General features: G+C 43.3%; 1 protein-coding gene across 1 annotated transcript; it reads left to right on the top strand.

Annotated features, from left to right (window-relative positions):
* Window positions 1–13151: 13151 nt before the first annotated feature.
* On the top strand, window positions 13152–25903 carry LOC144114827 (DNA-dependent metalloprotease SPRTN-like). The gene is made up of 7 exons (XM_077648813.1): window positions 13152–13467; window positions 14632–14792; window positions 17069–17174; window positions 18065–18109; window positions 23957–24031; window positions 24425–24674; window positions 24878–25903. The coding sequence occupies exons 1-7, from the start codon at window positions 13345–13347 to the stop codon at window positions 25708–25710; spliced, it is 1593 nt and encodes a 530-aa protein (XP_077504939.1). The 5' UTR covers window positions 13152–13344; the 3' UTR covers window positions 25711–25903.
* Window positions 25904–26019: the final 116 nt, after the last annotated feature.

Genomic DNA, 26019 nt, shown 5'->3' with positions numbered 1-26019 from the left:
GTTCTGCAGCGTCTGTGTAGATGACCTGGGGATTTGAGTGATGGTGCTGATGTAGACTTTGACATCTTGCCATCCTTGTTTCCTGGTGATACTCTGGGTGCATATTTTTGGGTATAGGGAGGGGGGATGACTTGTTTGTTCCGCATCTTCCTGGGAACCGCAAGTTTGGGATTTGGAGATGAACCTAGCTTGCCTACTTCTGTAGAGGAGAGCTGGAGGGATTGCGAGGATAGGTAGCCTTCCACTAGTTCATCAATGGTGTTGTGGACACCCAAGGCCAAAAGCCGGGTTGTGGATGTACTCGGAGGCAGCCTGAGTGCGCATTCGATGATGATTATGGATTTTTATGGCGCAACGGCATCTATGGCCAAAGAGTGCCATGGCACAAGGTATTTTTGACTTCTCAGCGTACACATAGAACCGAGGTTTCCTGGCAAAAAAAAAAGTGTCCCTCCATTTCACGTATCATGATGTTTCTTGTTGAATAGTGTTAATCTCGCTTTACAGCATTAAGTGTTCGCCTAATGAAGACATTCCGCTGACGAAGTTATTTTCGAAATCCGTTTTTACGTGAATATACACCATAAGAGGCAAGCCGACTACGAATAAATGAATAAATTCTTACTTAAATTACAAATACCCGAAAAGCGATGCCAGTGAATTAAAATGGCTTATTCTGCCCCTCTTTCGTCGGTTACTTGTGCATTCGAGTAGAAGATATTCAGCGCAAAATAAAACTCGTATCTTGTCTTCAGTCAGCGGCACATCAAGCTCGGTAAGTCCTTTCAGTATTGCGCATCATATTATAAATGGAGATTTGTTTCACCCTCGTTAAGCGCGGCTGCTGATATTGCAAAAATTTAATTGACGAAGACTGCCGCGCAGCAATACGTAAGATGATAAATGCATGGGTTCCACCGTATGCTTACCATGCTTATCAATGACGTAGTTGTCTTAAACGGGTTGAGTCCGAGCGAAAAGGCAAATATTGCAGGTATCAGGTATATGGTCACTGCGCCGTAGTTGAAACAGACGTACTGTGAGACAACAAATGACACAGGCGGAAAATCAGGAATTATTCTTTACTTCTTTTGCAGGCACTGAAAACCCATTATCATAATCTGTACAAGAGTGTGTGGATAATACTGCAATAATTTTCTTTTTATTGGCCATTTGAAACAAAAATTTTCCCATTGCTAAAAAAATATTTCTGTGCTTTCACTTGTACCATTCAGTTAACTCTTTTAGGCAAAATTGTGCGCAGCATATTAAAATATGTTTAGGAGATACGCGTGTGTTTACATAGGGTCATTCCCAATGCACACATTTACTTTATGACACAAGCATAGCGGTGCGGTTTAGAATAATCCGATGAGCAAGAAAAACCACTGCATTCTGTCAATTCAACGTCCTTTCTGCCAAAATGCATCGCCGTTCCTCCCAACACCAACTGAAACCAGTGGGTACTGCCGGCGCAGAGAAGGCACTGGCTGAGTGCCCTAATTGTGGCCACAGCTGTGCCGTTATTGAATAGGGAACAATGTTGCGTGGCTTTGAGAAACACATCTAAGCATTTAAATATGTGAGTGCTTAGCTGACGCAGAATGAGAAAGGAGTACATTTATAATAATAACAATAATAGCCTTTATTTCCAGCAACATGATGGGGGAGGTTGGGGGAAAAAAGCTGGACAGCTTGACTGGTCCCCCCCCCCCCAATATAGAATACACAATTGCTTCCACAAAGGCAGAGCTAAACGGACGGCAGAACACAACATTTCAAAACTAAGCGCAGTTTTAACGATCATGAGAAATGAAAATAACACGTAATAAAACAAGTTATGATGAAACAAAAGAAACAACGTATTATCAGTAGTGTGGCCTATTTGTACATACTGAGACAATTATAGTGCTATTGAAGATATGTCGCATTCACATGGCTCTAGACATACACAAAAACTACAAATGCATATTTACACGTAGAAAGGGGTATATTTCAAGCCATTACACACAAGAAGAGTACGGGAAACATTGTAAAGGCATCCAAAAAAAATCAATTCAGGTATAGTAGGATAAAGTTAATGATCTTAAAGAAAATAGATTTAATCCAGAAAAAAACATTTTAGGTCTTTCATTAATTTTTTTTTCGGGATGTATGTTGTGTCTATAACAAATATTCAATAATTCTGGCAGTTTTTATTTAATCATTTGCTTTCCGTAGTTTGTTGTGCACCTCTAAATGTTCCAAATTTCCGGACAACGTATATCACGCGAAGGTGTTCTCTTTGATAAGAAAGCTAAGGAAGAAAGAAAGTTTGTTTTGTTTTACATCTTTTTTGTAAGTTAAGCACGGGCGGTAAAGGTAGAGTTGAGTAATTTTTATAATCCCTAATTGTTCATATAAACACGAACTTGGGTGATCCAGTGGAACATTAAAAATGTGTCGCAACATTCGTTTCTGCAATGTAAGGACTTTTCTTAAATTTGTAGCAGTAGTACTCTCCGAAACTAAGTGAGCATAATTAATGTGAGAGTCAATGCATTGTAAAGAATGACCTTAACATTTAATGGCAACAACTCCTTATTAATGTATGTAACTCCTACGATGCTTGAAAGCTTGCAAACAACATGTTCGACGTGATCATCCCAAGACAGATTTTCATTAAAAACTACACCAAGAGTCTTGAAAGCATGGAGTATTTCTATTTTTGAGTTACCTAACAACAAATCTGTATTAATAAAAACATTCTTATTTCTGAGACGAAAAAGTATGGCCTTTGTCTTAGACGTGTTTATTTTTAACGCGTTAGCCTTTGCCCAATCATGTAGCCGTGCTAATGAGTCGTTTGCTTTAGTGATCAAATCATTAGGATACGCAGCAGAAAAAAGCATAGTCATATCATCAGCATAAATTATATATTTAATGCTCGGGTTGATATGGACAATGTCATTTAAATAGATATTAAATAAAAAGGGACCAAGTATACTTCCCTGTGGTACTCCTGATGTTATTCGTTTTACAACTGATGAGAAACCATTGAGGTAAACATACTGCTGATGATCATTTAAATAAGATTTTAACAGCATTAGAACATTCCCATGTATTCCATATGCTTCTAATTTTCTAAGTAAGAAAGAATGGTTAAGAAAGTCGAATGCTTTTGTAAAGTCTACAAACACACCCAAGGCCAATTCTTTTTGCTCAAAAGCATTTAAAATGACTTCTTTTTGTTCTAGTAAAGCCTGTTCTGTTGACCGGTGTTTACGGAAGCCAAACTGTGACCTGGTTAGTACGTTGTGTTTATCGAAAAAGTTATTTATTTTGTCGAGAATAATTTTTTCTAATCCCTTGGAGAAAACTGGAAGTATTGACACAGGTCTATAACTACCAATGTCGTTCTTATCACCTTTTTTATACAACACTGACTTTCGCAAGCTGTAATCGTTTCGGAAACACTCCCTGCAATAAGCACAGGTTAAATATGTCGGCCAAACAAGGTGAGATAATATCGATTACATGTTTCACAGGTTGAATTTTTATGCCATCTGCATCGCTGCTTTTACTATTGTTTAGTCTTCGAAATACTGAGACAACTTCAGCCTCTATTACAGGGCTCAAAAAAAGGGATTCCTGATGGACTACTTTGATGTAACTGAGTGCGCCATCAGTAGGACTGTCTGGATTAAGATTGACAAAATATCTATTGAACTCGCCGCCAAACGTGCCCCCGATATCTGTTTCGTGCCACGCTCAGTCTTCGTAAAAATGGTTAGATTCGTGCGGCGACATAGGAGTACGTTTAGTTTTTTCCAAATTTCATCTGTGTTGCCTGCTGAGGTCTCAAAAAAATTGCAAAGGTAATCATTTCTCGCACATCTGAGCTCGTTTGTCAGTTTTGTTGCGAAATTTTTTAAAAGTTTTCAATACATCTGAATCACAAGTAGCTAGAAATTTCTATCTTTCGCAGAAGTTCCCTCGTCACCCACGGCTTACGTATCTTCTTTGACTTCGAAAATATCTTAATGGGAAAACACTGATTGTATATTTCTAAAAATTGCAGCAAAAATGTATTAAAAGCACTTTCAGCGTCAATCTCGTTAAGCACAGCACTCCAATCGACACACGAAATTTGCTGTTTAAACATGTCCGTGGATGTGTCTGAAAAGTCCTGAAAATATTGTGGGGCAAGCTTTTTCCTGAGCATAGTACATTTCTTTGAACACATATATATGCCAAAATGATCACTTATATGTGTGCACATTGTTCCGGCCATTATATTAGTTTCATGCAAGTTGGTTATAAATATGTCAAGTGGAAGATGTGAGAGTCGCTCTTGTTGGTTCCTTAATAACATTCTTACATCCGTAAACGCTTATTAATTGTTCAAGTTCCCGTTTTATAGGCAAATCCCCAAGCATATTAATGTTGAAATCACCGCCAATGATTACATGCAGCTTATTTTCCCTTGAAAATATCAGCAAAGATTCCAGAAACACAAAGTTTTGCACATTCCCAGTTGGCGGACGATATACTACGCCTATTAAATATTTTTCAACTACCAAACAAAGAACTTCATAATCTTCTTGCATGCATGTAAAATTTGGCACTTGGTCACAAACAAGGCAATTCTTCACTATCAAGGACACTCCTCCTCCCAGAGAGGTGGTTCGGTTTAACAAATAAGTTGTAAGAAGGTAATTTTAGAGCATTGGCTTCATCATTATACCAGGTTTCAGTTAACATAACTACATCAAAAGCAAAATCAAGCCTACTGAACAGTATTTCAAATTGGGCGTTTTTTTTTTTCGTGCTGACTGGGCATTGAGATGAAACAGTTTTAAAAAATTCGCATATTTGACTCCACAGACTGCTCGAAAGTCAGATGGTGCAATGTAATCATTTTTTGACACTGTGAGGATGCTGACTACGGGCTCATAAAAAAAAATTAAGAGCCTATGCAATTTGTGCTAGGTCCTCCTTGGATCTCATGTGATGGGCTGTTGTTCCATCTTTCTGGCGGACAAAAACTTTCCCGTTCCTATGCCAGGCATATTTCAAAGCGGAAGCAACTTATCTCTCGTCGTTTACGCCGTCTCGCTGCCTGCGAAGAGCGAGCGCTCTTATTTCAAAAATGCGAAGCAACTAGACCGGGAAAACACGTTTGCCAGGTGCCTCGCTGTACCCAGCGCGTAGCGTTCCGTACAGGCAGGCACTGTCCATCGGGGTGCGCGTCGCACGTTATCTTGCGCTACCAAGCGCGTGCAATTATTAGCATATAGCCAGCGAGTATGTTTTTTCAACTCAAAAACGTGGACCATCTGGCAAAGGCACACAGTGCGGCCTGCAATGGTTCCTGAAGGCATGTACTGAAACGTGCTCTTTGGAGACAGAGCAGAGAAGGCAAAAAAATAAAAACCTCAGCATTGCACTCATCAGCTCTAATTGTTTGTTGTACAGATGCCACAGTGACCTGCAAGTGTTTCAGTGAACCTGGTTCCTCCTCTCAAATCGATGGGATTGGACGGAATTTGGCTTCCGGTGCAAAAAGCACCACAAAAAATAACGTATTGGCGCTTTCCTACGAGCCGTCCCAGCTTCGCTATTATAAGTGATAAAGAGCTCTTGCGCAGCCGGCACATTCAACTTCGATGATATCATAAACTGAGACTAAAAAGAAACTCTCATAATGAATTTCCACAACATATTTAGGCAGAACATTGTGCACCTGAGCAGGTCCTAGCTGCAGAGGCACTGCAAGAGCTCCTCTCTTGGCAAATTTCCTTCAAAACCTGGAGCTCGGTGTTCTGATTATGATTATAGATTTTTATGGCTCAAGGGCATCTATGGCCAAAGAGCGCCATGGCACAGGGTATTTGCAAATTCTCAAGCTGGGGTCAAAGACCCATTTCCTAAGCATTTCACCCTGAATAAGCCAAGCACCAGACCAGGGGAAAGCTTGTACCCATTGTATCACCGTTGGGTACCCGGCAGCACTGGGGATTGAACCCCGCACCTCCCGCATGCGAGGCGGATGCTCAACCACATGGCCACCGCCTGTGCATTTGACTGCTCCTCTGATCAGACGGTTAATTTTTAGCCTGTTCACTGCGTACATTTTGATGTGTCAACGTATACCGTGCAGGCTCAGGACTAAAGCTTGGAGCATTCTCAACAGATCGTGTTCTTTCATGCCACTATGCTTATTTGAGACCTTCTTTATAAGGCAGATAGTTTGATGGGTGGTAGCTGAGAGTTTCTAAAGAGTGATTGTATTATGATGATTGTTAAAGAAGATGAGGCCTAATAGTCCACCTCGGGAATCGGTTGATTACCGATGTGTAGATTGAGGGTGTGGGGAGAGTGGTTCTCTTCTGAGTTTTCCAGGGCTTCCCTTTGCCAGCTGTGGGGGGCTTGATCACGATGTATTCGGACTTCTCATAGGAGCAAGGTAATCCCTTCATGGTAACGTATGCATATATGATGTCGATGACCGCTTGCAGGATGTTGTTGAGCTGGGGTGTGCTTCTAGCCTCTGCCCACATTGAGATGTCATGCACGTGCAAACTATGGTAGAGCCCCGGGATAGTGTAAAGCTTCTCTGGGAACCGAGATGATACCAAGTTGAATAGGAATGGGAAGAGCACCGCTCCTTGTGGGGTTCCTCTCCTGCCCAGCAGGATGGGTGACGATTGATGTTCCCCAACTCGGAGGATCACTGTTTACCCCATCAGAAAATCTTGAATGTAATGGAAGGTCTGCACTTCCACATTGAGGTGGTTAAGATTATTGATTATGGCAGCATGGCTGACATTAGCAAATGCTTTCGTGAGGTGGATTCCTAGTATGCTAGCTGCTATACTTGGGGGAAAATCAACATTGGTGGGCAGAGGATTTGATGTTTAAGCTGAAGAAGAATCTTGTGTGGAGAGATGTGGGCGGAAACCGAATATGGTGTTCCCATCCTCCATGTAGATGTTGAGACAATCCAACACCACGTGCTCCACAAGTTTGCTTATACATTAGGTCAAGGATATGGGATGAAGGATTTAAAGCTTCAGAGGCTTTCCAGGCTTTGGTATGAAGGCCACTGTGGCATTCTTTCATTGCTACGAAAGTTTGCCGCTTTCCCAGCAATCCTTCATAGATTTAGTAAAAGCCTCGTTTGATTGATCGTCCAGGTTGCGAAGGATCTTGTTATGGACGCTGTCTGCTCCTGAGGCTGAGGCAGTGCGGAGTTTGAGAATGGCAACCCATACCTCAACTTCCAGGATTGGGGTGTCCAAATTAGGATCGGGCATGACTTGGTATTCTACTGGTGTCGTGTCTTGGACTTAGGGGCCTATATAGCGATCTTGAAGTTCGCTCAGAAGTTTATCGGGGTTGTCTTTCTTTTGATAAAGGAGCCTGGTCATTTGGCGACGGTGCTCGGCCTTGGTTGCATCTGGGTCCAGAGGGTACCCGAGCAGATCCCAGGTCTTGGCCATGCCAAGACTGCCGTGCATACAGTCACATGCTTAATGCCATTGCTGGGTCGTTAGCTTAGCTGCATGCTGGGCTATTTCTTGATCTATCTTCGCGATGCGCAGCTGGAGTTTTTGATTGGGTCTACCTTGCGCCATCCATCTCAGCATGCTTTTCCAGGCTTGCCACATGTGCAGCTGCCAACTATCCAATTCCGTGATTGGGTCCCAATCTTCAGGGTTTATCTCACTGGTGTACACCTGTACATCTAACTGCAATTCTGTAGTCCAGGTCGACTATGGTTTCCAGCGCCTTCTGCTGCTGTATCTCCCGAAGGTGGTTCCATTCTCTGATATGGAGGATTTTGTTGCTGTGGCACTGCACGCGGAGTCCAGTTGGTATTTCTAGGATATAGTGGTCGCTTCCCAGACATTCTTGTGTGTTACCCCAGACACAGCTGGTGGCATTTTTGACAATTAAGGGTCAGATCGGGGCTCGTGTTACGCTATCGTCTATGCATGTAGAAAGACCTTGGTCCACAAGGATCGTGAGGCCTTCCTGTTGAGCCATGAGGCAGAGCTGCCATCCTTTAATTCTGTGTTTCTTTGAGATAGCCACATGCTGGACGGGTGGCGTTAAAATCACCGACTATGATGAGTGGCTGATTTTGGTCTAAACACTTGGTGGTGTGGAAAAGCAGGCCGAATCTGTGTTAATGCTCTTGTGGATGACTAGATATTGAGTATAAAAAGGTCTCCTCTTTCTATTTTGGGGAAATAGTTTCGACAAACACGTGGCCATGCCAGTCGAGAAGCCTGGGACGATGGAGTGTTGTAATGCTGTGAGGTCCCTATGGATTAGGGTTGCCATCCTGCTCCCTTGCTCCTGCTTTATGTTTAGTCTCTTGCATAGCAATAACATTAGAATGTAGTGTCAATTCATTTTTTTTTTCCCCCGAGGTTTTCAAGGTAGCTAAAGCAGCCTTCACCTCTGGGCTTTAAAAGCCACCAGGGGAAGCCAGCTTTTTTAATACCTTGGGGCAAAGCGTGCAGCGTGTTTGTGCGAAGGAGAAGGTGGTTGTGGATACGCATAAAGGAGTCGGTGTGGGTTGTCGAGAAAGAAAAAGACACTGAAAGAGTCTGAAAGCAATAAAGGGAAAATGGATGCAGGACTGGGGAGCTCAAAACATCTAGTAGTGGTGGCACGGCTGTGGCGATGTTTGCTGCTGCGTGGAAGGCTATGTGCATTAATGTATTGGAGACTTTGATTCGCTATATTGCGGCACATGTATCTGAAGCATTGACTCGTAAACAACCTAGTTCTTTGGAGGACCGTCCAGCCTATATGCCTGGCGTGAATAGTTTGAGATTGCATGATAACTGTAATAATATTTATTTAACAATTATTTTGAGTTCTCAAACTTTCATCTCGCATTCATATAAATAAAGCAAAGCAGTCATCTTTACATTGCACTACTGTTCCTACTGATGTCCAAAATAGAAGTGGCATAAAATAATGAGAATGTGACTGCTAACACATAATTCCGCGAAAAATGCTTAAATCTACGTTTTTTCACAGAATCACTGAAAAATATAGGGGCCTCTCACATGAAATTGAAAGTGGTTTGCCGGCTGGAAATCGTCATTTCCAGCTGTATTTCAAGCTGTATTTCGTCTGGCCAGGTAGATTTAGCACCTTCCAGCTGAAAACAGACTTGATACCTGCTAGATGTCACATAATGCAGGCGGTAATTAGTAATAACTTATGGCACACCCACGTTCACCTGCCTGGCTGTGAAAATGTTATACAAGTGGGTTGGGGATTGCATGGGCGCTTTTTAGAATATGCTATCTGCGGTCAATCATGTGACCTAGGTGGGCAAGAAGTGAGTGGAGGGGGTGCAGCATGAACGCAAAAAATCTAGGACTTTTTTCCTTATGCCATGCATACATACGTCATTTTATCAAAGGACAAATGGGATTTCAGTGAATATTGGACCACCATACTGCACTGAATTAGAATTTATGTATACATTTGCACCATTTTGTTTTAGTGGACTTGCTGTTGGGATCATATATATCTTGTTCAGCAGTGTGTAGACGAAAAAGTGTGAATGTTACTTTCATCAGTTGTGATAACATTTTTATTTAAAGGGGTAGAGAACATCTATTACTTGCATCTACGAGTGCCATCATGATGCACAAACTGCCTGATGTGCATCGTGATGCGTCGCATTTACAACAAGTGACCTGTTCTACATGTGACACGTAGAGGCGCAAGCCTGACCATAGATCACCTTTTATGGGAGTGTGTCGGACTACAACGAACACATGCCGAGCACATTAGCTCAGATATCTGCTGCCTACAGGATTAGATTATGCCCCAGAATTCTGCTGGCACCAAAGACACACTTTTATTCTTGTGGGCCTTTGTGTGCGCTACCGCGTCAACCGCCGAATGTGACCTCCCTCCCAACTTCCTCTGCAAATAACTAGGCCAGTGAGTCACCCTACTTAAAGTACTCAAATATGCTGCGCTTGCAGACGACGGACGAAGAGAGGACGAGACACAAAGTTGTATGTGTGTTTGAGAATGCCTGGGTATGTCAAACCAACTTACCTAGTAAGACATCCTGCTTAAATTAAGGGGTTTTAATCAATCAGTGCGCAAACTAAACTTGGCTCATGTATTCTTTTGTGTTCAGAATACATCCCGTATATATACATTGTGATCAAGGGAAGCAGCACTCCAGTTTACACTGATTAAAAAAATTCAGAGGGCACTTAAAGCTGCTTGCATGCTGTGAAGGCGAAAGCATTAGTGTGTCATCGTGAGCGTTCGACCTTGATGCAGGTTGCGCACTGAGAAATGAAATGATAATGTGCTTCCGAACGCTGATTCCAAAAAGGTCCGAGTGAAACACTCGGGCACTCAGTTTGAATACCTGTCGCGAGCTAGCCTCCAACCTGATTAAGAAATGTATGCTACATGGAACGAGAAATCACACATCACCCGTAATGGAGTATGAAGAATGGTTGTGTTGCAATTTTAAGGCCAAAGCCTTTCTTCGCTCATGAGTGGCATGGACGGAAGTTGTCCGCACGAACTGTGAATCATTAGTTGGTTGGTAAATAAAACAAAAATGTAAAGGTTGATTGAGCAACAGTTCTTAAGCAACGTATTTGTAATGAAATAAACCAGAAATTAAAAATAAAAACAAAAGGTAAAAATGAAAATAATAAACACACACACACATATATATATATATAAACACAGAAATGGCAAAAATGAAGGGAGTATGAGGACAGGAAAGGCTTTCACATTTGCCCTCTTAAGCAGACCTAAAGGTGAACTAAAGAGGAACCTGAACTCGTCTTTTTACCGCTGGAACTCGATCTCTATGTCCCGAGCATTCTTAGAAACTTCAGATTATTGCCCCGTGCAGCCGATTTCACTAATTTAAATCAGATTAAACGTCCCTGCTCCCGCCTTTTTTTGAACTCAACGCAGAAGGTAGAAGCAGTCAACCAACGCGTGGAGTGCCTTTCAGGCAGTCTCGTGGCAGCTTCACTTCCGCTTCTATTTTGTTTTCTAGGTTTCTGTGAATAAACAGTTTCAGTCACAGCAGACAACATAGCCGCAAATTAGGCCCACGGAAATAAAAATACACGCGGACTCTTTGATTTACGTATCACTCCGTTGATGGCAGAGCGGCAAGCTGCCACGGGACTGGCTGAAAGGCACTACACATGTTAGTTGACTCCTCCTAGTTGAGTTCAAAAAAAAGGCTGGAGCCGGGACGTCTAACCCGATTTAAGTTAAGGAAATCAGCCGCACAGGACAATAATTTGAAGCTTCTAAGAATGCTCGGTACCTGTAAATCAAGTTCCCGCGGTAACAAGACAAGTTCAGATTCTTTAGTGCGCCTTTAAATGCAATCCTGTAATTTTTAATATGAATATTGGTTTTTGAGGAAAGGAAATGGCATAGTAACTGTCTCAAATCTAATTGGTGGACACCTCAACTGCACCTTAAGGGTAAAGGTAAAGTCTGGGAAGAAGGCATACAGTTGAAGGTGCATACGTTGTCAGTTAAAATCCCTGTCGCAAGCCAGCCTCCAACTTGACTAGAACATGCAAGCTATTTGCAGAGAAATTGTATGACACCACTCGGAATGCTGCAATACAAACGGTCGCTCACAAATTTTGGTACAAATGCAGATGAGAATACTGACGCCACGTTGAGGTCAGCCAGTGGGGGATATATAATGTGAACCAAATGTATCACGATTGTCTGAAATTGTGCTGCTCGGCTTGCTATGTGCATCCTAGCCACGGCTGCTTAATGACGTCACCCTATTTTCCTTGCCATCGCTGGGATTTTCTGTACCATCTGTGACTACTCACACACACGCACACCACCAGCTGGCTTTTCTTGTAATGGGACTAGTAAGGCTTTCGCCTTAAAATGGCGTTAGCACCTTTTGCATAACTGCGCAACTACCCAGCCATGTTACTTGTGACTGTACGTACTACATCATCCCGTCGCCTTGAATGGCACAAGTTTTAAATTATGCCTCCTTGGACTGCTTTAACAGAGGGTGCCTGGGCTGCTCTGGTGCCCAGGCAGTTGCAGGAAAAAAAAAAAAAAGGATGGCTCGCAATGATATAAGCACACAGCCTCATCTGTGATTATAATTCTGGCATTAACTGCACAAATAAAAGCTATTACTTTGTGGGAATGGGCAGCACCTTTCTTTCATAATGCTATTCTGCATCTTATTTACGTCCTGGACTTCGGCATTTGATGCAATTGAAGTACAGAAAAGATTACTGGCATCGGCTGTCACCGACGAAAACTTGGCAAAATGGGAATTAATCCATCAAGTCACTGCAGAACACCCAAACGTAGTCGGTGGAAATCAGGAAATTTAGTATAGCTCTAACATCATCAAACTGAGCCAGCGTTATAATTAATAACGATTTATTATGTGCACGGCGTTCACTCTGTCTCAAACAAAATAAACCATTCGGTCGAATTGGGCATTCCAATTGCATCGAAATGAAATCTAATAGACACTAACAGGCTCGAGAGGACAGCCAATTAGACTCGTGAATTCAACTTTTTAGCCCACTTGGCTTCCCATTTGGGCAATCCATGTTCCAGTCCGACTAGATTGGAATTAAGTCGTTTTGGAAGCCGTCCTTGACTGCTTGTGATCTGGGCCGGCGTTATTTCGACCAGGTTGAAATAAAGGAAAAAATTCGTATTTTGGCAGTCGTAGTTACGTTTTAAGACTAACGCTAGCCAAACCAAGTAAGATATCTAGTTTTCCCGGCATTTCCGCGGTGGCTGGAGATCGTGGCGCCAGATTTCTCTCTGGGTAATATTTAAGAAACTCTATGGCTTTAAAAGGAAAAGAAAGTCAGTAGAGTTTGGTTTTTTAAAAAAAGAATACCGGGCGTGGTGGCACAACTGATCAGTCAGTGGTAGAATCACCAGTACCAGTGACTCTATAGTGAGTGGCCAATGGGAGGCATGGCACTAGTCACTACTCTGGCGAACGCTTCTAACATCCATCCAGTTATCTATCCATGTACATCGTGCATCCCTCTAGGGCAAGCATTAATAAGCATAGGGACACAAGGAACGCTGGGAAGGCGCAGAACAGAAGGCGCGCGCATTCGGGCAGAGAGTAGTCGAATGGCGTACAAGCTGTAGCGTGTAGTTTTTCGGCTCTATCTGGCTCTATTGTAGCGCGCGGTGGTGCGGTCTGCGCAATCCACGACCGATTATATTAACAACAATTGTTGGCTTCTCTGAAGCGCGTAGAGTTTCTGTAGCCGTAGCCTGTGAAGCGTGTAGCCGACCAGCGTTTCGACAATGAGCATGGCTAGTGAAGATGAAGAGGAGCTTGCGCTGGAAATGGCCTTAGAACATGCGTATCATGTGAGTTTGCTGGAATGGAATGAACCAAGCATCGAGGAGCCGGCAGCGACATCTGTGGTACGTGCAGGTTCTAGTGTCGGAAGTACTTTTGCACGTGAAACCAAGTACAGGGGCGATGGAAAGAAACGGGAACAAAGCGGAGACTAGGCACTCCGCTGTTCGTATTTCTTTTCATCACGCTTTTACTTCGGTGGTAGCGAAAAGACACTAGAGTCGTCTGTGATGCATTCTAGGACGACTCTAACGTCTTTTTTTTTTTTGCCCTTCTGCTAAAAGCGCGATCAAAAGAGATTCGGAACCCGTAGGCGCCGCGTTCGCCATTTCTTTCCATCGCTATAGTTCCCGATTCTTTCCATCGCGGTAGTTCGCGTTTCTTTGCATCGCAGAATGTTAACCGTACTGTGTGTCTAATGTATGCATAGATTTTGATGCTTTGTTTATGCTATCATGTCCGAAGCGCACCACATGTCAAAACCACTGAAGGCGTTTGACAAGAAGTCTTTCAGCGTGTTTTACTGCGGTGGACACGTGTTGTGGATGGCAGGCAAATCGGCGTTTACCTTTTGTGAGACCGAGAGTGGAACAGTCATTGACTGAGCAAGACGTATTAGGAACGTTTAACAGTGGGAAAACGGGACAAGAACAGAGGAAAACGCAATTTACATGCGCAAGACGCAGCGCTGCTTCGCGTCTTGTGCACATTGTTTCCCTGCCCTGTTCCCACAAAGCGAAGAGTGTTTCTAGTCACCATTTCTTATACTGAGAGTGGAACAGGCCTAAACTGAGCAGGACGTGTTAGAAACATTTAGCTGTGTAAAAACAGGACAGGGACGCAGGGAAACAACTCGCATGCACGAGACGCTGCGGTGCGTCGTGCACTTGTTTCTCTGCCCTGTTCCCACAAAGCGTTGTGCTGTAGCGTTACTAGTAAAATTGCGAGTCAAGCAATATTGTTAGTCACGTAGCATGGCTGTACAGTAAAAAAAAAGATGCGATGATATTGCACTTTTTTTTTTTTTTTTGCCCGCTGTTTGACCACACTTCTTTGTTTCAACAACGGTTGCGTTGCTTCAAGCTTCACTTGAAGTTCGCCGCTTAGCTGTGTTTCGTCCTTTCGCGCAGTTAACGGTAACCATACCAGCTTGCTTGCCATTTTTAGCACTGTTATAATGAAATTGGAATTTTTTCATTTATTCTATTCAATTGTGCGCTGGTTTGCAGGCAACCCACTCATTGCGAAAAGACCTCTCAGTGGTGGATCCATTTTGGCAGCAATGCGACCCATACCCAGATGTGCAGAGACTTTTTGTTGAATTTAATGAGGCCTACTTTTATGGCAAGCTGGACCAGGTTGCAGTGTCCTGGAACTGGCACATGACCCTGTGAGCATGACTTTTTTTATGCTTTAATGAATTTCTGCATTATTTAGGTTTGCATGTGCCAAGTGGATGCTGTGAGCACTCGGTTGTCTGACTTGACTAAACACAAATACCAAAGCAGCAATTTTGTTGTGAGGGTGTTGTGCTCTAATATGGCTAATTTGCATTATTTATAGATTTTTTTAGAAGCTAGTACTTCCATAAATTTTTGTTGACATTGTTCAACAAGCTTTCACTTTTGCACCCAAGCTGAAGTACTGATAATGTACTAATTCATTGTCCATTACCAGTACTTATTGAAATCTGAAGGTCCATAACATTTGTCTTCTACACTTCGCACAGATTGTACAGTCATCAACATACCTGTCGAGCGCTCGAAATCCGTGCTGTCTACACTCTACAGCGCACAGAGCGATGTCTAGCGGCAATGCCTTGTTCCAGATATTGCATATCTGATTATGGTCTGACCATCAGACATGCGCTATATCGAATCAGGCGCTGCTGCTAGACGTCGCTCTGCGTACTGCAGCTAGCATTTCTGGATATTAGGGGAGCCTACGACAACGTTATTCAAAAGGATTTGTGAGACATACTGGGCACATTGGGTGTTGAAGATGGAGTAATTAATATTTTAAAAGATATATATATAAAGGTAACAGAGTGCTTATAAAATGGGAAAAAATTGTATCAGAGCCTATAGAGATACAGTGGGGGCTCAGGCAAGGATGTCCTCTGTCTCCTGTGTTGTTCATGTTGTACCTGCAAGGGTTAGAAACCAAGCTGGAGAGGAGCGGACTAGGCTTCAACCTTTCTTTTTTCAAGCAAGGAGAATGGATTAAACAGTCATTACCGGGAATAATATATGCCGATGATATAGTGCTAATGGCTGACAACAAGGAAGGTTTACACAAGTTGATAAACATATGTGGTACAGAGGGAGGTAGATTAGGTCTCAAGTTTAGTAAGGAAAAATCTGCAGTCATAACATTTAATGATGAGGGTGGCGAGCATAGAATACAGGAGTTCACACTAGAAGTAGTGGATGAGGACAAGTATCTTGGAGTGTGGATAAATAACTGTGCTGAGTAGCTGATTGAGCATGAAAAATATGTCATGAATAAAGCTAACAGGAATGCAGTTGTCATGAAAAATAGGGCCATGTGGAATTACAATAGCTGTGAAGTGGTAAGAGGGATCTGGAAAGGGTTGATGGTACCTAGTCTGACTTTCGGCAATGCGGTCATGTGCATGAGACCAGATGTTCAAGCAAGGTTAGAAATCAAATAACGCTGCGTAGGGAGGCTAGCTTTGGGAGCACATGGCAATACACCAAAACAGGGGGTACAGGGTGATATGGGATGGGCGTCGTTTGAGAGCAGAAAAGCTAGCAGTAAGGTAGCATTTGAGTAGTGATTGAAAAATGAGGGAAAAGCAGTGGGCTAGGAAAGTTTTCAGATACCTGTACATAAGGAATGTTGACACAGAATGGAGAAAGCGAACTAGAAAATTGACAAGCAAATATCTGGACAGCAGTAAAGGGGCAAATCAGCAATTATCGGTTAAGAAAAAGGTTAAAGAAACAGAGAGCTCTGTAGAAAACAGGGATGCTGACGAAATTGGCACTGGGAACATACAGGATCTTTAAGTAAGCAGGAAGTTGCCAAAGAAAATATCTGTGATAATTGTGGGGAAACTCTTTGTTGTTTGCGGCTAGGACGGGAGTTTTGCGGACTAAGACATATAGAATCAGGTACCACGAGATAGACACATTGTGCGTTGCGTGCGGAGAGGAGGAGGAAATGGCTGAACACTTGATACTTTTCTGTAAAGGGCTTCACCCTACAGTGCAAAGCAGTGGGGCTGAAGGACAGTGAAGGAAAAGTAGATTTTAAGGGGGTAGAAGTAACCAAGCGAAGGTTATCTGATTGGTGGCTAAAATCAAGACGAGTAAAATTTCACAAGTCATGGCTAGGTGGCTTGAACCACTGCCCAATTTAAAGGGTTCAGCCTTATCCATCCATCCAGCGCAGATGGCATAGAGTTTGGACGCTCTAGACAGGTCTATGGATGACTTTCCAACTGCTAATGCACATTTAGTTATTTTCTGCCTAAACGATGCTTGCAGGTCAAGTTTAATTAGCTATTCAATGTAGGAGTTATTGCCAGCTATGCAAGTCACTGAGAGCAGCAGCTACTTTCTCAGCCTAAGTATTTCAGCCTTTGCATTGCTTTGATGGGTAGAGGGTGAAGTGAAACGTGACCTCGTGTATGCATTTCAGCTGTGCTGGGTTGTGCGAATATGAAGGGGATGGACTGTGCACCGTGAAACTCAGTAAGCCCCTACTGAAGTTTAGGACAAGAAAGGATCTGGTGGAAACGTTGCTGGTGAGCACTTGCCTCCATCAGGATATGTAGACATGAGTGACCCTGCCACCCAGTTTTTTCATCGTGCTTGATTGTAAACTTGAAGCAACTAAGCAACACACTGTTAGCAGCCAGCTTGCTTTGATAATGTGGCATGCTGTTCAAGTATGCACTGTTTGATATGTTCAGAAAAGACCAGCAAGGGTTGGGTCATGACTTTCTGCTTCTATTGAAGAATTGATTCAGCCTTGATTTTTTTTGTGCCAGGGGTAGTGTGCCATAGCCACTAAGCCACTGCAGCATGTACCTAGTAATATTTTGATGCGTATAATTTACAGGGGGGGTGTTAACTTTGTCATCTAAAGGCTTACAAATGATGGCTAAGTATGGCTGTAAGTAATACAAATGATGATGTAAGTATGGCTCGGGCATGGCAGCTCACATGCTCAGGCACCACACTTGCTTCCTTGTGAATTTTTTTTTTGTGACCGAGCTGTTAATTTGTGTTGACTTTTTCTCCATTCAGTGTAACTTTAAAAAGGTGTGCATGATTTCAATATGCGTGCATGACTTATTGTCTAGATATACATTCAGAAAAGTCTCGAGTAGCAGTGAAATGTTGTGCTGTCAGGTGTAATCCCCAAATTCTTTAAATACAGTCAAGCCCACTTATAACGGCCGCAGATATAACGAATGCATGGTTATTGCGAACAAGGGTGGTGCTACTGTCAGAAATATGTATTGGGGCAATGAAAAGGAATCTGATAGAATGAACAACTAAAGAATGTGCCGCACCACTCGGTTATAGCCAACGCCATCTGATTGACTGTCAGGTTTGTGTCGAGCCCACTGCATGTGGGCTTGACTGTTTTGCATTTATATACTAATTTACGGGTTTTATTCTGTTATAGCACGAGATGATCCATGCCTACCTCTTTGTAACCGACGGCAACATGGTGCGTTATTGTTTCATTCTTTTGCTTTTTTTTTCTTTGTGGAAAAATTGCTGCAAAAAAAAGTGGATAGTGCACATCCTCTCACTTCTGTCTTGTTTTTTTACTTGCCAGCCTCTGCACACCATACATGGTGCAAAACTTACAAAAAAAAAATCACTTTTATGTATAATATAACCTTACTGCACCTTGCTGTGTGTGGGTATATCTCTGGTCTTGACATCGTGCTGGTGACTCATTTGCTAGTTCCATGGAAATTGAATCTAATGAACTAAATGTTCCATGAGCTGAATTTGTGGATGCACTTAAGAAGGAATGCTTTGCTCTTTTATGAATGTTAGTGGACAAGGTTGCCACAAGAGTAGTGTAGTAAAATGGATAGTTAAGTGAGGTGTTGCATGTTCAGTTTGGAATGCATCATTACATGCGAAGCTGCAGAAAGATGTGCAGAACCACCACCCTGCAGTCCAGCACTACTGATTGTACTGGTGCCACTGTGCAACTAAGCACAATTTGTTCCATTGCTGTAGCCACGAATCGCACAGTTATTCTTGATAGAGCTGTCGGGCATAGTTTCATACAACAGACAATGCGTCTGCCATACTTGGTCATGCTTCTGGAGAATGACATGCCCAAAAGCAGCAACATACTTTTTACAAGTGCACTTTTGCCGATGTTTGTTGCGACAGTAGTGCATCAAGATTGAAACCTCGCAGTTGTGAGTTTAGTTCCCGTCTTGTGTGGTTTTCTTTCAAAGGTGCTTTGAAACATTTTCTGAGGAGAGTACATAAACTCACTCAACCACTGCATTTTGTTGTCATGAACACCTTTGCCTTATATAATAATACACTTATACGCAAAGCAGAAAACCCACAATCCTGCATGAAAGTTGGTGAGCCCTTTTTGGCGACTTTTTCATGCTCCTGCGTATGCCGGCGAAGAGATGGCTATTAGTTATACCCCTGTCACACGGGCATTTCGAGGGCCCTCGAACCGATAGTCTATCGACTCAAAGGCGATCGAGCGCTGCCACACGGCAGTTTCAATGGCGATCGAGTCAATAGCCTATCGAGTCAACGGAGTAGCGCAGAACTCCATCGAGATTTCGAGGGCCTTCGAGCGCTGCCCAAGGTTGCTAGCGTTGCTCCAAACGGCGCCAAGCGCACTTTCGTACACGACACATTCACGGTGAAAAAACATGAACAAACATTATTCGCATAAAATTTAATGTAAGCAGCCTGTAAAATTATTTTAAAATTATATTAGACTGGTTTTAAGCGCATTAAGCGCATTCATTTTGCGTTGCAGTCTTTGCGTTGCTTGCGTACTTAACGTTGACAACATGGCGGCACCCTGGCCGCCCGCTTCACAGCGATAACAGCTTCGTCGCTAATCCCTCAAAGCAATATCGTGTTCTAAGCTGTTGTATTTGCCTTCGTTTTCCCCATTCTTACTCTCGCATAAAGTTTCAAGAGAAAAATAGCTCTTGTTTTTCAGATATCATGGCGATTTCCCCGGTCTTAAGCCTGACGAAGCAGCGCTCCGACGCAGTTGGACTGGCTTGGTTTTGGCTCGTCTTGTATTAAAGTGGCTACAGCAGTGTATGCATATGTACGTCGCGTACGTGCAACTAAAAGGGTTTTTAACGACTTTTCGCGTATGCCTGTATTTCAGCATTTAGTATACATTTATCAACTATTTTTGTTATTTTTGCAAAATCCAAAGTAGCGATTGTGGCGCCACTCATCTGTGGCGTAAGACACGAGAACCATTTCAATGGCCATTGAGATTTGCCGTGTAGCAGCGGCGAGTTCGATGGCGATTGAGAATCTCGAAGACCCTCGACTCGAGGGTGATTGAAACTGGCCGTGTGACAGGGGCATTAGATTCATTCAGACGTCGCGCAGCTACTATGGCCGCGGCTAGTCAGCTGCGTCGCTGTGGCGGATTAGGAAGCTTGCCTCCCGGGAAATTCCCACGCGTGGAGAGGAGCAGCGACCTTTCAATATGCAAAAAGTGATGAGAGGAAAGGAAAAGGCACAAAAGCCATTCAAATTCAGATTTTGACTACAAATAACTAAGGTTCTGTAAAATGCATTTAAAAAATTCTTGCTAGAGGATACTTGTGAAGCGGCATCCTTTAACACCTCAGGCTTACCGCAACTTTATTGAGAGCCCCTTAAATGCGTTAGCATTAGAACCCCCACTGCAGCGATTTCTGTCCGTCAGTGTTGGTCTCTGAAGCCTCCAAGAAAGTGAAAAAGCTTACTATACCTATAACTTCAAATGGGATTCAAACCCATGGTGGCGCAAACAGATTAGCTTCACTTGCTTCTGTTTTAGATCACTTGGCCGTCGCCATAGCATCTCTCCCCACGTGTTAAATTGCCAACCTCTCATGCTGCACTCGCATTGCAAGTACTAGCTCGCGCAGCTGTGCAAAGAGGGCACCACAAGTCAGTGCGGGCCAATTTGATTTCACTTTTGGGCACTTTTTCACCTTCTGTGATAAGGTATGAGCACATTTTGCATCTTTGCCTTAGCGGAACGTTACTCAAAACGAACACTGGATTCACAGGAAAAAGAAGCCTTTCAAGCATGTAGAATTTTCATTCTTGTCTCATTTTGTTGCCATGTGTGTTTTGTTTTCTGTAGCATTCCTTTCAAATTGAAGGCTGTCCTTACTCCCACACTTCCAGTTCCTGCCGTTCGGCCTGCATGCATGTCACTCGTATTCCGTTACTATCTGCACTTCTTACTGCTCACTGCCATATATGCAGTTACAGTCAACAACCGAAAATTTGGACTCTTGATTATTCGGACTTTATTGCGGCACCGCGACATGGCACATAGAGCCAATGTATAAGGGCGCCTGAAATTTCGGACGCACCGCAACTGACTGCTCGAACCTCTTTCGCACTCGCGGTCAATGCACAAGAAGCCATATAATGTATATAGTGGAACCTCGTTAAATCAAACTGCACGGGAGATTGAAAACTTGTTCAAACAAAACGAAATTCAATCTTAAATGGCGGGGCTGGTATGCTCCGCGAGTTGGCACATTGCGCCCGCATGGTTTCGAGTTCGTACCGTTCTTGGACACCCTCCGCTGCTTCAAATTTGGTACAGTAGTTACAGCTCGCGAAAGTCATCTATGCCGAGCCTTTCGTCCCGAACGCGGAAAGAGGTGGCAGCGAAGCGCGGGGATGACGTACGGCGTTATGGAGACAGCGAACGCGGAAGAAAATGATGGTGCATTTCAAAGCGAGATAAGCGTACCCGCGGCGAAACTCAGCGCAACCCTGATTTTTCTATCGTAAGACCGTCAATAACTGGAGTTTTGTTGACAAGCAATGCACATCTCATAATGCGCAAGCCGCCGCAGAGTTCATATCGCCGGTTACGGTGCCGATTTTTGCTCTACGTAGTCGTTAGGCCTAACCACGAAAAACGACGCCGACGGAGTGCTTGCTTCGGTCGTTTGTTGGTTCTTATCGTTTTCGTCTTCTCGTCGTTGTGGGTCCTTCGTACTGCGGGCACAGCGCAGTTCCTGCAGCGACGGGTTCGCTTTCGCGTACAGACTTTGTACTAACCCGTGCATTTGTCGGCGATATGCCGAAGGCAGTACGGCCATCGTATGCAGAGCTCGTGAAGGCGGGCGCCCGCCGTCGTCTGTGTACTCGAGGCGCGCCGAGATTTAATCATGAGGAGCTTCAGAATGTGCACATCACTACCCCTTCCTCGGGCATGTTGGAAATGTTATAGTGATTTTTTCGGTGAAATTTGATTTTTCGGAAAAATTGGTTTTTTGAGCTTTAAAGGAAATGGCGCAGTAAGTGTCAGATCCCGGTGGACCCGAACCGCGCCGTAAGGGTAGGAAGGAAGGTCGGAGTGGAAGAAGAGTGAAGGAGGTGAAAAGTGAAAAAGTGAAATGTGTAAGAGTTCGCATGTGTTCACAGAGTGCTTGCAGACATGCAGGCAGTGCATGTAAACACTGATGGCCCATGTCTACGCTGCAGTCAGGTTAGTCGCAGGGTCTGTGTCATCCCTTTACTCTTCATGCGAAAGATTAGATGGGGCTCTTGATGAGTTAATTGAGTCATTTATTTCCAGTTTGGTTTTAGAAGTAGCGTTTGAAACGAGTTTTTGGTTAATATTTTTTCTTCAGTGATACTTATGAGTCTGCCTGTCTTTCTTTTTCCCCCACTGGTGAAAGCTAGTTATATGAATTTTGACTTGAGTAAAAATGTTGCTCGTCATAGTCATCAGTGACATTACCATCCATAGCCTTGATAGTTCTTATGGGCTTCAATGAAGAGGAGGAGGAAGGTTTAAGGTGAAAACACTTGACAGCTGCCATGTGCAAAGTTGTCTGCCTGGCCTCGCTCTGTCATGCTTAGAGTTTTGAAGAGGAGGAGATTGTGAGGATAGAATAGACACGCATTCCTGCAGTAGTCTCATCCAGCAGTGTAGACTGTGTTTTCATCGAGTAATATATGACACATAAACAATAGTACTCCTTGAAAAACACTGTCAGAACATCATCATCAGCCTGACTACACCCACTGCAGGGCAAAGGCCTCTTCCATGTTTCCCCAATTAACCCTGTCCTTTGCCAGCTGCATCCACCCTTTGCCTGCAAACTTCTTAATCTCACCCGCCCACCTAACCTTCTGCCGCCCCCTGCTACGCTTACTTTCTCTTGGAATCCACTTTGTTACCCTTAAGGACAAGCGGTTATCTTGCCTTCGTATTACATGCTCTGCCCAAGCCCACTTCTTCCTCTTTATTTCGACTAGGATGTCATTAACCCGCGTTTGTTCCCTTACCCACTCTGCCCGCTTGCAGTCTCTTAATGTTACACCTATCATTTTTCTTTCCATGGCTCACTGCGTTGTGCTTAACTTAAGCTGAACCCTTTTCGTTTCGTGTCGGAACGTGTTAGCCCATCTGTTGCCAGTACATTCTTTTGCGAGAAGGACGAGAATTCCTCAAGATAAAATTTTTTTGTTGTTGTTGGCATCTTCAGAAATTTTCTCTTTCTTTGCATTATTAGCTCATAAAGAGAGTATCAAGTGCTAAAATAACCTCATAAATTCAGTTAAATGCTTAATTTTGTTGGGTGGCCCTTCTGCAGAGGAATTTTATGGCAAAGTGCTTGAAAAAACATTTGCAGTACAATTTACAAGGTGAAGAATGAAGGCCTTCTCAAGCATAATGTGCATGTAGCTAATGCTTTGGTATTGCTACAAATAGTATACTTTATATGGCTATATCAGTCTAGCTTGCCAGTAGTGTGATCAAGCAATTCTCCTGAGTTTACGGGGAGACTTATCTTTCTCTGTCCAGTGGGCTTTGGTACTCTGAGCTGTGGTAACCGCTTGTGTGCTCTGCAAGCTGTCACCCAGCCTCTGACAGCAGCAAATGTGGCTCTGTGTCCTCTCTTTATCTCTGTGATTGCTTTTTCATCACAACAAAGTTGTTACTGGGGGAAGTATTGGTTTTTCACGTAAATGTCGCTGTTCTATAGTTTACCGACTTTGCAACATAAATGACGACATGCTTCTGTATTACCAGAGTTTAGCATTGTCATTGATGTCTTTGTTTGGTTGCATTGCATTTGACTGTTAAAACTTGCATGACTAGAAATGTGGGCAGTAGGTTGGGAGTAATTTGTGTGTGCACATGCATACATCGGCACCACAGATTTATCTGTAATTGACCGTCGCCTTTTATAATGTACTTATTAAATGGTTTCAGTGCTCCTGCATCCTGGCAGTTGTAGCAGCTCTTTCAGGGGCACTGCATAAATATATTTATTGCTGTTCTTTTTTGTGTGTGTGTACACAGGATCACGATGCTCATGGACCAGAGTTCCATAAGCACATGGATCGTGTTAACAAAGCCAGTGGAGCAAACATCACTGTGAGTTGGCCGCCTATTTAGTTTCATGGATACAGAAATGTTGTTGGAGAAATAATTACTTGTGCACTATAATAAGCATTACTTATCTACTCCTTCTGCCTTGGTTGTAGCATTTGCCTTTGTAGCAACTTGAATGCATTATCTAATGTTGTTGTTCAGTCAAATGTGAAAGTGGCCCAGCCTTGTTAAGTGCTGTGTAGTGTTGCTGAGTTTCAGGTAACATTGCATTATTTTACTGTAGCTTCTGCAGGTTCATTAATGCACTGTTAAACAATGGAGGCATTATGAAGACTACACAAAAGGTTGCACCACGTTCTGACTTCTGGTGCTTGTGTTGTTCTAAAGACAGTGAAAATATAAACACATTATTTCATGTTTTTTTAACCTGGCCAGGTGTTCCACAACTTTCATGAGGAGCTGAATAACTACCGTACCCACTGGTGGCGCTGTAACGGCCGCTGCCAGCATCGATTTCCATTCTTTGGCATTGTCAGGCGAGCCATGAACCGGCCACCATCTGATTATGATCCCTGGTGGGCTGACCACCAGCGCATCTGTGGTGGCACGTTCACCAAAATACGTGAGCCAGACCCCAAAGGTAGTAAGGGCAAGCGAAAGGATGGTACTTTGCCGGTTAAAAATGGTGAGCAGCCCTCGCATTTTGTTTCGTTTGCTTACTGTGGAATGGGAGCTTTTGAATTTCCCTGCAAACTGTTTCTGCATGCCTGGCTCTCTTGCTTGGTCATCAACAACTATCTTCCTTACCAACTTTCGTAGTGTAGATACCGGACATTATTTTGTAGTGAAATGCTTTATAAATGTATCTTTTTTTTTCTTCTTGTAAAGATGCAAAGCAACCAAAATTGATGGATGGAGCAGACATCAGGGCCCCGCTCGTACCCCCACACAGTGTCAAGTCAACAGTTTCTGTACCTGATAGTCAAAGTCACCAAGGCACCCGTCCAAAACATGTCTCAAGTTTTCCTAACACCATGACGAAGCTGCCCAGTAATGTACATACCCTGCCACAGCATGCCACTGATCTGCAGTGGCCCCAAGTGGTTCCCTTCACTGGCGAAGGCCACAGGCTTGGTGGTTGTTCCTCCAAATCTCGGCTTCTAGGAGAATCCAACTGTGTTTTGGGAGGTGTCTCCAGCCAGATGCTGCACATTGATGCGAATGAAGCAACATCCTGGAGTTCTGCGGTGTCAGGATCTGGCCAGTCACTGAGCAAGTGTGTAACTGAGACACAAGTGAAACCCGCACCACAGAAGCCATCAGATTCAACTTGGCCAACACTGAAAGATTTTCTGGACCAGAAAACACAGCCTGCAGAGCAAACCAGCACCAAAAGCAGTACTGCCAAAATGAAGTTAAGGGACCTTTTCGGCTCTGACATTTTCGGCTCTGACAATTTCGGCTCGGACACCGAGTCTGATGATGACTGTGTTATAACAGAAGCTGATATGACAGTGAAAGAGCAAGGAAAGTGCACTGGAAAGCTGGATGAAGCAAGCGCGTCATCATCATCTTCGCTCACTAGTACAGACGTGGGTGCCACAGCAAATGTGAGCACCAGAAGTGTTGTAGCTCTGATTGAGTGTCCTGTCTGTGGGCACTTCTTGCTAGAGAAGTTTATAAATTCACATTTAGACACGTGCCTTATTCCAGATGACTGATCAGTTTCCATGGCAAATTGTGCTAATCAGCTGAGAGTTTTAGCTGGTTTTATGCATAGTGTACAAAATAAATACTGGTTTTATGCATAGTGTACAAAACAAATATTTTATAAGGCTTAAGCTTAGCTAGCTTAGCTATTGTTGTCTACCTCTTAAAAATTTTTATGGAAGAACAAATAAAAATTTGTTCACACATGGATGCATCGTGTCTTTCTTGTAAATAGTATATATAAAGTGCAATTTCCTGAATGCACTCTATCTGCATTGTGCACCTTTGTACGAATGCCACAAGGTGCATGTTTCTCATTT

Source organism: Amblyomma americanum, chromosome 1 (genome assembly GCF_052857255.1).
Source record: "Amblyomma americanum isolate KBUSLIRL-KWMA chromosome 1, ASM5285725v1, whole genome shotgun sequence".
Taxonomy (NCBI): domain Eukaryota; kingdom Metazoa; phylum Arthropoda; class Arachnida; order Ixodida; family Ixodidae; genus Amblyomma; species Amblyomma americanum.
The sequence above is the reverse complement of the archived record's forward strand: the minus strand, read 5'-3'. Positions and strand labels throughout refer to the sequence as shown.

Bases quoted from the DNA above. Each gene is read 5' to 3' on its own strand.
- LOC144114827 (XM_077648813.1), top strand. From the start codon at position 13,345: ATGAGCATGGCTAGTGAAGATGAAGAGGAGCTTGCGCTGGAAATGGCC. The intron at 13,468-14,631 runs GTACGTGCAGGT...GCTGGTTTGCAG, and splicing joins AGCCGGCAGCGACATCTGTG to GCAACCCACTCATTGCGAAA. The intron at 24,032-24,424 runs GTGAGTTGGCCG...TAACCTGGCCAG, and splicing joins CCAGTGGAGCAAACATCACT to GTGTTCCACAACTTTCATGA.